Source organism: Salmo trutta, chromosome 29, assembly GCF_901001165.1.
Source record: "Salmo trutta chromosome 29, fSalTru1.1, whole genome shotgun sequence".
Classification (NCBI taxonomy): domain Eukaryota; kingdom Metazoa; phylum Chordata; class Actinopteri; order Salmoniformes; family Salmonidae; genus Salmo; species Salmo trutta.
The window spans coordinates 29,991,676-30,006,981 of NC_042985.1; the positions used below are offsets into that span (position 1 = coordinate 29,991,676).

Consider the following 15,306-nt stretch of genomic DNA (forward strand, 5'->3'; position numbering starts at 1 on the left):
GGTGGGAAAAAGGGCTGTATGATCCCCGTATGATCCCCAATCAGAGACAACGATAAACAGCTGCCTCTGATTGGGAACCATACTAGGCCAACAAAGAAATATAAACATAGATTTGCCCACCCAAGTCACACCCTGACCTAACCAAATAGAGAATAAAACGGACTCTAAGGTCAGGGCGTGACAGATGCCATTCCATTAATTACTATAAGCCCATCATCCTCAATTAAGGCGGCACCTGTTCTAGATACAGGTCTATAGAATTACATTATTTAATGTTAAAGCCATTAGGAGATTGTCAAATTGAGTTGGTACAATAAATCAATGTCTGGATCTTGTTTTCTTGAATCATGTCATGCGCTCTAGTAATGTTATTTCACGCTGGCTCCTTGTTTGCTTTTCGTCTTTCCCAGTGATCTTTGCTCCCACAGAGCTGAAGGTTAGGGCCAAAATGAACTCCCTCCATGTCACATGGCAGCCCCCGCCCAATCACACGCAGATCTCCGGCTACAAGCTCTTTTGCAGGGAGATGGTTGGTGAGGAGCTGACCAATGGGGAGGCTCATCCTGAGAGGGAGCGGGTGAGGAGGATGGAGGCCCACACCATCAAGCTCCGCAAGAGGGTCAAACATCATGAGGTCTCTAGTCTGGGTGAGTCTGGGATGTTCACATGCCAGTGTTGTTTAAATCCCTTCCTACTGCTCCAGGTGATAATATCTGTATGGTAAAATGGTCATTATGCCAGGTGGTTCTGTATAATTTGGTGTGTTTCTGTGTTGAGATACGTTTCTATATATTTCTGTGTGTGTGTCAGTCCCTGACAGACTATATGAAGTGAAGGTGTGGGCCTTCAATAAGCAGACGGATGGATATGCTGCAGGATGGAAGGGTAGGACGGAGAAGGCACATGGCAAAGGTGTGTCTATTCATCGGTGTGTGTGTGTGTCTGTGTGTGCGTGCGGGTTTGTGTCATTCTATTCTGTCTGTCAGAGTTAAAGAAAGTCTGTACAATACCAATATTTGTGTGTAAACTGCCTGTGTGTGTTTTTGCAGCGCCCCCTAAGGGGAACCCCCCTCCCCTGCCCCCCAGCAGCATCAAGGCTACAGCCAACAGCTCCACATCCATCTGGCTGCGCTGGGAGAAACCTCGCTTCAGCAACGTCCGCATCATCAACTACACCGTACGCTGCAGCCCGGCCGGCATCAGAAACGCATCGCTTGTGTCCTACTACACCAGGTCAGTCAGGGACCACCACCCCAAACACAACACATCTCCTGGTCTCCTACTACACCAGGTCAGTCAGGGACCACCACCCCAAACACAACACATCTCCTGGTCTCCTACTACACCAGGTCAGTCAGGGACCACCACCCCAAACACAACACATCTCCTGGTCTCTTACTACACCAGGTCAGTCAGGGACCACCACCCCAAACACAACACATCTCCTGGTCTCTTACTACACCAGGTCAGTCAGGGACCACCACCCCAAACACAACACATCTCCTGGTCTCCTACTACACCAGGTCAGTCAGGGACCACCACCCCAAACACAACACATCTCCTGGTCTCCTACTACACCAGGTCAGTCAGGGACCACCACCCCAAACACAACACATCTCCTGGTCTCCTACTACACCAGGTCAGTCAGGGACCACCACCCCAAACACAACACATCTCCTGGTCTCCTACTACACCAGGTCAGTCAGGGACCACCATCCCAAACACAACACATCTCCTGGTCTCCTACTACACCAGGTCAGCCAGGGACCACCACCCCAAACACAACACATATCCTGGTCTCCTACTACACCAGGTCAGTCAGGGACCACCACCCCAAACACAACACATCTCCTGGTCTCCTACTACACCAGGTCAGTCAGGGACCACCACCCCAAACACAACACATCTCCTGGTCTCCTACTACACCAGGTCAGTCAGGGACCACCACCCCAAACACAACACATCTCCTGGTCTCCTACTACACCAGGTCAGTCAGGGACCACCACCCCAAACACAACACATCTCCTGGTCTCGTACTACACCAGGTCAGTCAGGGACCACCACCCCAAACACAACACATCTCCTGGTCTCCTACTACACCAGGTCAGTCAGGGACCACCACCCCAAACACAACACATCTCCTGGTCTCCTACTACACCAGGTCAGTCAGGGACCACCACCCCAAACACAACACATCTCCTGGTCTCCTACTACACCAGGTCAGTCAGGGACCACCACCCCAAACACAACACATCTCCTGGTCTCCTACTACACCAGGTCAGTCAGGGACCACCACCCCAAACACAACACATCTCCTGGTCTCGTACTACACCAGGTCAGTCAGGGACCACCACCCCAAACACAACACATCTCCTGGTCTCCTACTACACCAGGTCAGTCAGGGACCACCACCCCAAACACAACACATCTCCTGGTCTCCTACTACACCAGGTCAGTCAGGGACCACCACCCCAAACACAACACATCTCCTGGTCTCCTACTACACCAGGTCAGTCAGGGACCACCACCCCAAACACAACACATCTCCTGGTCTCCTACTACACCAGGTCAGTCAGGGACCACCACCCCAAACACAACACATCTCCTGGTCTCCTACTACACCAGGTCAGTCAGGGACCACCACCCCAAACACAACACATCTCCTGGTCTCCTACTACACCAGGTCAGTCAGGGACCACCACCCCAAACACAACACATCTCCTGGTCTCTTACTACACCAGGTCAGTCAGGGACCACCACCCCAAACACAACACATCTCCTGGTCTCCTACTACACCAGGTCAGTCAGGGACCACCACCCCAAACACAACACATCTCCTGGTCTCCTACTACACCAGGTCAGTCAGGGACCACCACCCCAAACACAACACATCTCCTGGTCTCCTACTACACCAGGTCAGTCAGGGACCACCACCCCAAACACAACACATCTCCTGGTCTCCTACTACACCAGGTCAGTCAGGGACCACCACCCCAAACACAACACATCTCCTGGTCTCCTACTACACCAGGTCAGTCAGGGACCACCATCCCAAACACAACACATCTCCTGGTCTCCTACTACACCAGGTCAGTCAGGGACCACCACCCCAAACACAACACATCTCCTGGTCTCCTACTACACCAGGTCAGTCAGGGACCACCACCCCAAACACAACACATCTCCTGGTCTCCTACTACACCAGGTCAGTCAGGGACCACCACCCCAAACACAACACATCTCCTGGTCTCCTACTACACCAGGTCAGTCAGGGACCACCACCCCAAACACAACACACCTCCTGGTCTCCTACTACACCAGGTCAGTCAGGGACCACCACCCCAAACACAACACATCTCCTGGTCTCCTACTACACCAGGTCAGTCAGGGACCACCACCCCAAACACAACACATCTCCTGGTCTCCTACTACACCAGGTCAGTCAGGGACCACCACCCCAAACACAACACATCTCCTGGTCTCCTACTACACCAGGTCAGTCAGGGACCACCACCCCAAACACAACACATCTCCTGGTCTCCTACTACACCAGGTCAGTCAGGGACCACCACCCCAAACACAACACATCTCCTGGTCTCCTACTACACCAGGTCAGTCAGGGACCACCATCCCAAACACAACACATCTCCTGGTCTCCTACTACACCAGGTCAGTCAGGGACCACCACCCCAAACACAACACATCTCCTGGTCCTGGACACAGGACAGTAGAAGAGATATCCAGCCTCTCTTGGAGGAAAAGGGAAATTCCATGTTTTTTTGTTTGTTTTTTTCACCTTTATTTAACCAGGTAGGCTAGTTGAGAGCAAGTTCTCATTTGCAACTGCGACCTGGCCAAGATAAAGCAAAGCAGTTTGACACATACAACCAATACAGAGTTACACATGGAATAAACAAAACATACAGTCAATAATACAGTAGAACAAAATGTTAAAAAAGTCTATATACAGTGAGTGCAAATGAGGTAAGATAAGGGAGTTAACCTGATATGGATAGGGGGCAGTATTTTCACGGCCGGATGAAAAAACGTACCCGATTTAAACTGGTTACTACTCTTGCCCAGAAACGAGAATATGCATATTATTAGTAGATTTGGATAGAAAACACTCTGAAGTTTCTAAAACTGTTTGAATGGTGTCTGTGAGTATAACAGAACTCATATGGCAGGCAAAAACCTGAGACAAAGTCAACCAGGAAGTGTAGGATCTGAGAAATGTAGTTCTTCTTTCTAGTCACTTTCGAAACTACAGTATCTGTGCTGTTACGTTGCACTTTCTAAGGCTTCCATTGGCTGTCTAAAGCCTTCAGAAAGTGGATTGAGCCTTCTCCTGTCTCTGGGCAGAGTATAGGAGCTCAGTTACTGAGTGGTCTGCCTGAGGACAAAGAGGTTGGATATGCGCATTCCCGCGAGCACGCTGTTTTTTCTTTTCCTCCTTGAATGAATACACTATTGCCCGGTTGGAATATTATCACAATTTTACGTTACAAATTCCATAAAAATTGATTTTAAACAGCGTTTGACATGCTTCTAAGTACGGTAATGGAACATTTTGACATTTGTGTCTCGAATTGCGCTCACGTGTTACCCTTTGGATAGTGACCTGAACGCACGAACAAAACGGAGGTATTTGGACATAACTATGGATTATTTCGAACAAAAACAACATTTCTCGTGGAAGTAGCAGTCCTGGGAGTGCATTCTGACGAAGATCAGCAAAGGTAGTACAATATTTCTAATACTAATTCTGCCGTGATGGCGAGCTATGTACTCAGAATATTGAAAAATGTGCTTTCGCCGAAAAGCTATTTTAAAATCTGACACAGCGATTGCATAAAGGAGTTCTGTAGCTATAATTCTTAAAATAATTGTTATGTATTTTGTCAACGTTTATGATGAGTATTTTTGTAAATTCACCGGAAGTTTTTGGTGGGAATACATTTTCTGAACATCACGCGCCAATGTAAAAAGCTGTTTTTGGATATAAATATGAACTTGATTGAACAAAACATACATGTATTGTATAACATAATGTCCTAGGAGTGTCATCTGATGAAGATCATCAAAGGTTAGTGCTTCATTTAGCTGTGTTTTGGGTTTTATTGACATATATGCTTGCTTGGAAAATGGATATGTGGTTATTTTGTTCTATGTACTCTCCTAACATAATCTAATGTTTTGCTTTTGCTGTAAAGCCTTTTTGAAATCGGACAACGTGGTTGGATTCAGGAGAGGTTTATCTTTCAAATGGTGTAAAATAGTCTTATGTTTGAAAAATGGAAATTATTGGATTTTTGAGGGTTTTGTATTTCGCGCCATGCGATCCCATTGGCTGTTGGCTAGGGGTTCCGCTAGCGGAACGTCGAGATGTAAGAGGTTTTAAGGCAATAAATAGGCCATGGTGGCAAAGTAATTACAATATAGCAATTAAAACACTGGAATGGTAGATGTGCAGAAGATGAATGTGCAAGTAGAGATACTGGGGTGCAAAGGAGCAAGATAAATAAATAAATACAGTATGGGGATGAGGTAGGTAGATAGATGGGCTGTTTACTGATGGGCTATGTACAGGTGCAGTGATCTGTGAGCTGCTCTGACAGCTGGTGCTTAAAGCTAGTGAGGGAGATATGAGTCTCCAGCTTCAGAGATTTTTGCAGTTCGTTCCAGTCATTGGCAGCAAAGAACTGGAAGGAAAGACGACCAAAGGAGGAATTGGCTTTGGGGGTGACCAGTGAGATATACCTGCTGGAGCGCATGCTACGAGTGGGTGCTGCTATGGTGACCAGTGAGCTGAGATAAGGCGGGGCTTTACCTAGCAGAGACTTGTAGATAACCTGTAGCCAGTGGGTTTGGCGACGAGTATGAAGCGAGGGCCAACCAACGAGAGCGTACAGGTCGCAATGGATGGTAGTGTATGGGGCTTTGGTGACAAAACGGATGGCACTGTGACAGACTGCATCCAATTTGTTGAGTAGAGTGTTGGAAGCTATTTTATAGATGACATCACCGAAGTCGAGGATCGGTAGGATGGTCAGTTTTACGAGGGTATGTTTGTCAGCATGAGTGAAGGATGCTTTGTTGCGATATAGGAAGCCGATTCTAGATTTAATTTTGGATTGGAGATGCTTAATGTGAGTCTGGAAGGAGAGTTTACAGTCTAACCAGACACCTAGGTATTTGTAGTTGTCCACGTATTCTAAGTCAGAGCCGTCCAGAGTAGTGATGCTGAACGGGCGAGCAGGTGCGGGCAGTGATCAATTGAATAGCATGTATTTAGTTTTACTTGCGTTTTAGAGCAGTTTGGAGGCCACAGAAGGAGTGTTGTATGGCATTGAAGCTCGTCTGGAGGTTAGTTAACACAGTGTCCAAAGAACTGCCAGAAGTATACAGAATGGTGTCGTCTGCGTAGAGGTGGATCAGATAATCACCAGCAGCAAGAGCAACATCATTGATGTATACAGAGAAGAGAGTCGGCCCGAGAATTGAACCCTGTGGCACCCCCATAGAGACTGTCAGGTGCGGACAACAGGCCCTCCGATTTGACACACTGAACTCTATCAGAGAAGTATTTGGTGAACCAGGCGAGGCAATCATTTGAGAAACCAAGGCTGTCGAGTCTGCCAATAAGAATGTGGTGATTGACAGAGTCGAAAGCCTTGGCCAGGTCGATGAATACGGCTGCACAGTAATGTCTCTTATCGATGGCGGTTATGATGTCGTTTAGGACCTTGAGCGTGGCTGAGGTGCACCTATGACCAGCTCTGAAACCAGATTGCGTTCGGAGAAGGTACGGTGGGATTCGAAATGGTCGGTAATCTGTTTGTTAACTTGGCTTTCGAAGACCTTAGAAAGACAGGGTAGGATAGATATAGGTCTGTAGCAGTTTGGGTCTAGAGTGTCACCCCCTTTGAAGAGGGGGATGACCACGGCAGCTTTTCAATCTTTGAGAATCTCAGACGATACGAAAGAGAGGTTGAACAGGCTAGTAATAGGGGTTGCAACAATTTCGGCAGATAACTTTAGAAAGAGAGGGTCCAGATTGTCTAACCCGGCTGATTTGTAGGGGTCCAGATTTTGCAGCTCTTTCAGAACATCACCTATCTAGATTTGGGTGAAGGAGAAATGGTGGGGGCTTTGGCGGGTTGCTGTGGAGGGTGCCGGGCAGTTGACCGGGGTAGGGGGAGCCAGGTGGAAAGCATGGCCAGCCGTAGAGAAATCTTATTGAAATTCTCAATTATAGTGGATTTATCGGTGGTAACAGTGTTTCCTAGCCTCAGAGCAGTGGGCAGCTGGGAGGAGGTGCTCTTATTCTCCATGGACTTTACAGTGTCCCAGAACCTTTTTGAGTTAGTACTACAGGATGCAAATTTCTGTTTGAAAAAGCTAGCCTTAGCTTTCCTAATTGCCTGTGTATATTTGTTCCTAACTTCCCTGAAAAGTTGCATATCACGGGGGCTATTCGATGCTAATGCAGAACGCCACAGGATGTTTTTGTACTGGTCAAGGGCAGACAGGTCTGGAGTGAACGAAGGACTATATCTATTTCTAGTTCAACATTTTTTGAACGGGGCATGCTTATTTAAAGAATCAGATTAAAGAAGCGCTTTTCATTGAAATGTAATATTTATTCCACAATGACTAAATCTATATTCAGGTTATGAATGGAAGGAAGGATGTGCAATTTTTCCCATTTGTGACTCTTCATTCATTCATTTTTTTCTCTCCTAAACTGTGTTTTGCAGCTCTGCTCAGGAGATCCTCTTGGGGGCGCTAAAACCCTACACCCGCTATGAGCTGGCTGTGCAGTCCATTGGAGGAGACGTGGTTGGTCCCTTCAGCAGCACCGTGGAGGAGTCCACTCTCACTGACAGTAAGTCTGTACTGTTCTCATCAGTGTAGTGGAAAAATGTGTGCATCAGTGTAACATATTGGTGGATGCTTGTATTCAATATGCTCTGTCGCTTACTTTCTCTTTCTCTGTGAGGGTGTTTTTGTTTCTGACAGAGGTGTGTAGTTCGTTGGTGTATGTGTTTGTGTGTTTTTGTTTTACTATCCTTGTGGGCACCAGAAGTCCTCACAAGTATAGTAAAATAATTAAAATTTGGACTAGTGGGGAGATTTTGACGGTCCCCACAAGGAAAAATGCTATTTTAGGCTTAGGGGTTGGGTTAGGGTTACAATTAGGGTTAGAATTAAGGTTAGGGTTAGGAGTTAAGGTTAGGTTAGTTTTAGGGTTAGGGGGTTTGGGTTTATGATTAGGGTTATGGTTAGGTAAAGGGTTAAGGTTAGGGTTAGATTTAGGGTAAGAGAAAATGGGAAAATAGGATTTTGGATGGGAATCAATTATTTGGTCCCCACAAGTATAGCAATACAAAACTGTGTGTGCGTGTGTGTGTGAGAGAGAGAGGGAGAGAGAGGGAGACTGAGCAAGTGTGATTGAGGCAGGTTAACAGAGAAGGGATTAATCTTTAGCAGCGTAGGGAGATAATTGGCTGTAATTAAATGTCCAGATGGAAGTGGCCCTTGTGTTGGCCAAGAGCTGTCTGGGACAGGGCCCGTCAATCAGTTCAGCCAAGTGGTGTCAGGGAGGGGCCAGGAACGAGGGCTGATCTAGGATCAAGTCCTCTCTGTCCATATAATCTTATTCATTACGATCTGAAAGGTCAAACTGATCCTAGATCAGCATTGAGACGCTTTGTGAAAACTGGCCAGGAGGGGCCAGCCAGCAGAGGATTCATTACCAGAGCAGCGAAGTAGGGGTCTGTGGTTTGACACAGCAGGGGTAGCTGCCTGCCGGACCCCATACTACCACCCTCTGTCACCTGAGACCCAGTCCCTGCCCTCAGCCCTCCCTCTATGACCAGGTGGCAAGGGCACCTTGTCCCAGAGGGGTGTCACACCTGTCCTAGCCAGCCACACAAAGCCTGTGTGGCCAGCCCGCTGTGGTGCTTTATTTCTGTGGTGTGATTACTGACTTCACCCCCTGTGTTCCCAGTACCCTCCACCCCCCCAACGGAGCTGCAGCTCAGTGCCTTGGACTCCTCCTCTGTGTTGGTGAACTGGCGTCCGCCTGTGGAGCCCAATGGCATCATCATCAGCTACAGGATCCTATACACCATCAGCCTCAGCCAGCCTGAGCATCTGTGGAACAACCTCTCCCAAGATGGTGGGTGGGTGGCTGAAGGTACGGCTGTTGCGGGGAGCTGTGTGGGTTCTATAAGTGGATGCAAATGTGACTGTTAATGACTCACACACACTTACCCTCTCTCTCTCTCTCTCTCTCTCTCTCTCTCTCTCTCTCTCTCTCTCTCTCTCTCTCCCCCCCCCCCTCTCAGGGACAATCATGAGTGCTGAGGTAACAGGGCTGTCTAGTGGTACACAATACTTCTTTAAGATGAGGGCGTCCACTGAGGTGGGAGTGGGGCCTTACTCCCCAGTGAAGGATGTGCGCACTCCTCCCAGGAAATATGGTGAGTGGGTCTACTGTCTACACATACTGTGATGGTGTGCGTGTGCGTCATCACTTACATAAGTATCTCCCAACACTCTCAATCACACACACACACACACACACACAAACACAGAGTCCTTTAAAGTGGTTAATCCATCCCTGCCAGTGGGGGAGAGAAGCCTGCAGGAGGCTGTCGCTTTGGGGAGCCTGTGTCATATCTCTCCTCCCTCTCTGGCCTTCTGAGGTGAATTTTAAAGGGGTGGCCTCAGCAGCTCTGTGAATCAACTTCATATCTGACTTTGAGAAGCAGAAGAGCTGTGGATGAAACCTTGTCTATAACCACAGTGAAGGGGCCTGTGACAGAGCGGCTCATTCTATGGGGGCTTGGCAGGGGAAAAGAAAGATGGATATGTGCACACTGTTGAATGCTACTGCAGTTCCGTCTATTTGTAGCCCAATTACACTTTGTCCGTCAGAGAATAATGAACACAACAGCCAAACTCGAGCATCTAGAAGCAAGCCAGGGGAGAGCTCCATTCAGAAGCAAAAGGTCACAACATTGGAGCTAGTGGAGTCCATCCTCCTCTGGTTGGCACAGGGCATTAGCTGAAACCACTGAGATGTAGAAAGACAGAGTAAGATGAGTAGCAGGTTTATTCTGGTCCTGCGGCGTTGCCCCATATTCAGCTCCATCAGACAGTCCTGCCAGTAGTAAATGCAATGTGATTGAGGGCGAGATGGATGGATGGTGGGCGGGCGAGAGCGGAGCGAGCACCATCTGTCCTCTCTCCACTCTGCTGCCAGACAGACAGCCATTGCCCAAGCTGAATTAATATCTCCCTCCCAGGAAGTGTGAATTGGTTCCTTCATGGCCCGCTGAAATTGATTGAGGGGTGACAGAATGGGTTCTGCAGAATTTTTGGAATCCGGCTGTCATCATACTGCATATACAGTATATTATCATTCATCCTCCCACTTACCTTCTGTTCTCTAACTGCGTCCTGTGCTGACAGGTTCAGACACTCATCCAGTATCTTGTCTGTTTTCTCTCCCCGTTTCCTGCATGCCTTCCTGGGCTGTTCCCTGTTCTCTATAGAGCTGGACATCCATGCAGTGACAGGCATCATAGTTGGTGTGTGTCTGGGGCTGCTCAGCATTCTCCTTTGTATGTGTGTCAGCTTCCGCAACGGCAAGGCCAGGTAAGAAGAGGCCACTTGAAAGCAAATGACCGTCTATTTTAGTATGTCTACTTAAGAATGTACGTCTAGGATTTGAGGATCATTAAGCTTTCACTGGAATTGTAAGATTTAAGGGAAAGTGTGTGTGTGTGTGTGTGTGTGTGTGTGTGTGTGTGTGTGTGTGTGTGTGTGTGTGTGTGTGTGTGTGTGTGTGTGTGTGTGTGTGTGTGTGTGTGTGTGTGTGTGTGCGTGTGTGTGTGTGTGTGTGTGTGTGTGTGTGTGTGTGTGAAGCTGCAGCAGCAGAGAGACAGACAGGCAGATGTTGTTGAGTGTGCCCTGAAAGACAGAGCACCACGGATGGCTGCTCTTGGTCTATTATGAAGCTGTGCGGTTAATGAGCAGGAAAGAATATGAAACAAAAGTCATGTTTCCCTGCATTGGGTTTGGCAGGGAGAGCAGTAAACTGATTCAAATAGAAGTGGAGGATTTGGAAATGTTTTGTATAGTTACAGTATTAGGGTGACTTGTGTGTGAAACCCAGGGGGGGTCCATGTTTTCATGCTGCACATTTGACATTTCAGATTTGAATAATTTTGAATAATTTTGCATTAATACGGAACAGCTATTATTACTGTCTGTTTTGGTATTTAGCTCAACTGTTTGAATTCCAGTGTGTACTATAGTGAACCCAGCTAGCCATCACAATTTGAGATGGAGTGACAATATGTTGTTCATCCTACTGTTATAGTTGTAATGACTGTCTATGACAATGCATTCCTCATATTTGTTTTTAAAGGGATACTTCGGGATGTTGGCAATGAGGCCTTCCTTTGTCTACTCCCCCAGAGGCAGATGAACTCATGGATATCATTTCCATGTCTCTTTGTCCAGTATGAAGGAAGTTAGAGGTAGTTTCGTGTTAGCGCCATGATTGGAAGTCTATGGGTATCTGCTTGCGTGCTAGTATATACCCATAGACTTCCAGGCATTGCGCTAACGCTAGTTAGCAATGGCTCGTGAAACTACCTCCAACTTCCTTCATACTGGACACATAGACATGTACATGGTATGCAAGAGTTCATCTGCCTCTGGGGGAGTAGATAACGGGCCTCAATGCCAAAATCCCCAAGTATTCCTATAAAAACACAATTGATAATCCTTGTTTTTATACTGTGCTCCGAGTTTAAACCATGTGCAGTGACATAACCCTGATCCATAACCCGTGACCCTCCCCTGTGCTGTGTAACCAGAGAGGTGTCTGGAGGGCTGGACTCCACAGCTCTGCCCCCACAGTACCGCCGTGGGGGTAGGTCTGTGCCCACCATGGTGCCAGAATGCAGTGATTGCCATGAGCTAGAGACCCTGATGCCCCTGGGCAGCCTGGACCATGAGCATGACCGCGCCCAACCCCTCACAGAGCCCACTGAGGAGCACAGCCTCATGGGTAATGTAGGAGTAGGGGACGATGCCCTAGGAGCTGAGCTCAAGGTGAGTTGTCAGGACACTGGATACCACACTAGACACAACTACAAATATAGTACTTTTCAAGGTTACTTGTTGAGTCGTGTTTTTCTTCTGACCTTGTCATTCTCCAGGCTGCTTGGAATGGGTCAGTTAGTCGTCACTGGGCCAACCGGATCACCAAATACAGGGATACCATCACAGAGGACTCTCCAACGCTCAACAATGGAACTTTGGACATGGCCAACACAGAGAATGGCAAGGTATGTGAGCAGAGTGTGTGTGTGTGTCACTGCACGTGTGTGTGTTTGTGTGTGTGTGTGTGTGTGTGTGTATGCGTGTGCACAAGAATAAAACGGAGATGGGGTAGAAAGTGGTTTGTGTGTGAGCGTGGTGTGTGTCTGTGTGCGTGCGAGCGTAGTTTGTGTGTGAGCGTGGTGTGTGTGCGAACTTGCGTGCGTGCGTGCGTGTAGAAGAGCAGTAAGAGATGGTGTAGAGGTAGAGTGGTTTGTGTGAGAGCTGAACAGGAAGTAATGAAACAGTGAACGAGGTGTCAGGATGACGTATAGCTAATTAGAACGTGACACTCTGGCTGAAAGCTGAATGAGCCGCTTGATCATGCGTCTGATAAATTAATTACTCTACCACTGTTAAGGCGCTCTCATACCCTTCAAAAGTGTAGGAGGGGAGAGCTATAATTAATCTATAATGAATCCCTCATTTATTTTGCAGTCACACCACATACCACCGCTGCTCTATTTTACTGGTGACATTTCGGTCGTATTCTCAGTGATTTTATTTAGAGAATGGTATGCAGTTCAGAAAGCTGGATAGCATAACATGAAATAATGACTGTTATAATTGTATTATGGCTGCCTTTCAGTTATGATTGATACCACTGGTGTAAGGTCATTTACAGTTGTATGTTAATACAGAACAACAGGAGTACAAACACACTGCCTTGTAGGACTCGACTGTTACATGGGCTGACTGTATGAAATGAAATGAAAGAATGAAATGTCTGCTAACTGTGTGTGTGTGTGTGTGTGTGTGTGTGTGTGTGTGTGTGTGTGTGTGTGTGTGTGTGTGTGTGTGTGTGTGTGTGTGTGTGTGTGTGTGTGTGTGTGTGTGTGTGTGTGTGTGTGTGTGTGTGTGTGTGTGTGTGGTTTCAGGGCGACCCTGAGGACCGACTGGGCTCCTCCCTCTGCAGCAGTAACCAGGTGGAGGCAGAGGTCATAGTTCACTCTGAGCTGAACGACCTGGAGAAGGAGCAGCAGGAGGCGAGGAGTGACAAGGATGAGGACTCTCAGGCCACTAGGGGGCCGTCATTGTCCGAAGCAGCTTACTCCCCAGTCAGACAGCCTGCCCAGGCGGCACAACATCCAGGGGAGCCAGTCAGACAGCCTGCCCAGGCACCACAACATCCAGGGGAGCCAGTCAGACAGCCTGCCCAGGCGGCACAACATCCAGGGGAGCCAGTCAGACAGCCTGCCCAGGCACCACAACATCCAGGGGAGCCAGTCAGACAGCCTGCCCAGGCGGCACAACATCCAGGGGAGCCAGTCAGACAGCCTGCCCAGGCACCACAACATCCAGGGGAGCCAGTCAGACAGCCTGCCCAGGCACCACAACATCCAGGGGAGCCAGTCAGACAGCCTGCCCAGGCACCACAACATCCAGGGGAGCCAGTCAGACAGCCTGCCCAGGCACCACAACATCCAGGGGAGCCAGTCAGACAGCCTGCCCAGGCACCACAACGTCCATTACCAGGGGAGGAGTCCCTAGAGACACAACCCCTGCCCAAGGTCCCACCCGGCCCTGTCCTGGAGCCAGTGTCCAATCACAATGGGCAGCCAGAGGGCACAGTTGGGGGCATGGTGGGCGTGGCAGCCCAGCTGACTGTAGATATGGGGCGGCATACGGGAATGGGGCTCACCAACGGCTTCCACTCCACCAAGCCCCTGCGGACAGGGCAGGAGACCCTGGGGAACGGGGACTCCAGACACTGCCCCCCTCTCCCGTCCCCCTCTCCTTTCGTCAGCACCGGCCTTGTCCACTCTAACTCTGCAGCGCACAGCTACCTGTGCCCTTAGCAAGAGGAGAACCAAACCCCCACACCAAGACCAGTTGGACTTTTTTATTTTTCTCATCCATGATGAATCAAATTTTTTTTTTTTAAAGCACCTCAGTATCTGATTTTCTTCTTCCTGGCTCAGTTTTATAGGTACTTTGAATCCATTGTTTTATATGTGTATATATACAGTATATATTTTTTTGTGCTAGTATGTATGGGTATTCATTTTGTTGCATAGCAGCAGTATGTTAGTCTGGCCTTACTCTGTGCTTTGCTACAGGCTCTTGTTACAGATGACGGAAGCATAATGTAGAAAGGAGTCTTGACCTGTTGGACTCTGAGATTGAGCGTGGGCGTGTGGTACTTCAAGACCTACCTTTGGTCAGCTGATGATGGTGGAGAGGCTCTTGATTCAGCACCATGGATGAAGATCGAGCAGAGACGTGACCATGTGGCCCTTTCACTCTCAGTCTGGCCCCTTTCCAATGACTGAGCTGTTCCTATTGGCTGTTCCACTGTATGGATGCTCCTGCCCCAGCACCAGGAAAGAAGCCTTATATTTAGACACTAAGAGTGCAGACCTCTTGTCTCTCTCTCTCCAACCTCCTGCTGTCTCAGGATCCACACACATTCCCTGACTGGGGGTCTCCCTGACTGGGGGTCTCCCTGACTGGGGGTCTCACTGACTTGGGGGTCTCCCTGACTGGGGGGTCTCCCTGACTGGGGGTCTCCCTGACTGGGGGTCTCACTGACTTGGGGTCTCCCTGATTGGGGGTCTCCCTGACTTGGGGTCTCCCTGACTTGGGGGTCTCAGGTGCCTAATATTGTAGGTGCATTTTTAACCTCTGTATATTTATATAGATGATTATATTCAATAAAAATGGGACAAATATGTTGAAAATGAAGAAAAAGTTAAATAAATGAGGCAATTGAAGAAAATTTGAAGGAACCGCATACAGTACCTGTAGTTGATATAGGTTGCATTATTTTGGGGGGAGGACTAGATGAGACATGTCGGTGTATGACAAAATAACACATCTTACAGCAGTGGTCTCCTGGTTTTGCTCCCAGTCAACAGCACTACCTCATTTATTTACAGGATGGTTTGTTGGTGATTTTAATTG

The 15,306-nt window shown here is 48.3% G+C and overlaps 1 protein-coding gene across 4 annotated transcripts in view; it reads left to right on the forward strand.

Moving 5' to 3' along the window:
• igdcc4 (immunoglobulin superfamily, DCC subclass, member 4) overlaps positions 1-15,093 on the forward strand; it is a 67,109-nt gene extending 52,016 nt beyond the window's left edge. Inside the window, exons 11-21 of one of the 4 annotated variants that reach the window (XR_003870477.1) lie at positions 411-647; positions 811-912; positions 1,050-1,233; positions 7,761-7,888; positions 9,014-9,202; positions 9,354-9,488; positions 10,566-10,668; positions 11,898-12,135; positions 12,243-12,371; positions 13,281-14,332; positions 14,463-15,093. Coding sequence is in view for 3 of the 4 variants with exons in the window: in XM_029721693.1 (XP_029577553.1) it covers positions 411-647; positions 811-912; positions 1,050-1,233; positions 7,761-7,888; positions 9,014-9,202; positions 9,354-9,488; positions 10,566-10,668; positions 11,898-12,135; positions 12,243-12,371; positions 13,281-14,201 (2,366 nt within the window). In the remaining variant the exon portion in view is untranslated. Of the gene's footprint in view, positions 1-410; positions 648-810; positions 913-1,049; positions 1,234-7,760; positions 7,889-9,013; positions 9,203-9,353; positions 9,489-10,565; positions 10,669-11,897; positions 12,136-12,242; positions 12,372-13,280 lie in introns of all 4 variants that reach the window. The other 3 variants (XM_029721695.1, XM_029721693.1, XM_029721694.1) reach the window with 3 other exon arrangements.
• The last annotated feature ends 213 nt before the right edge of the window (positions 15,094-15,306 follow it).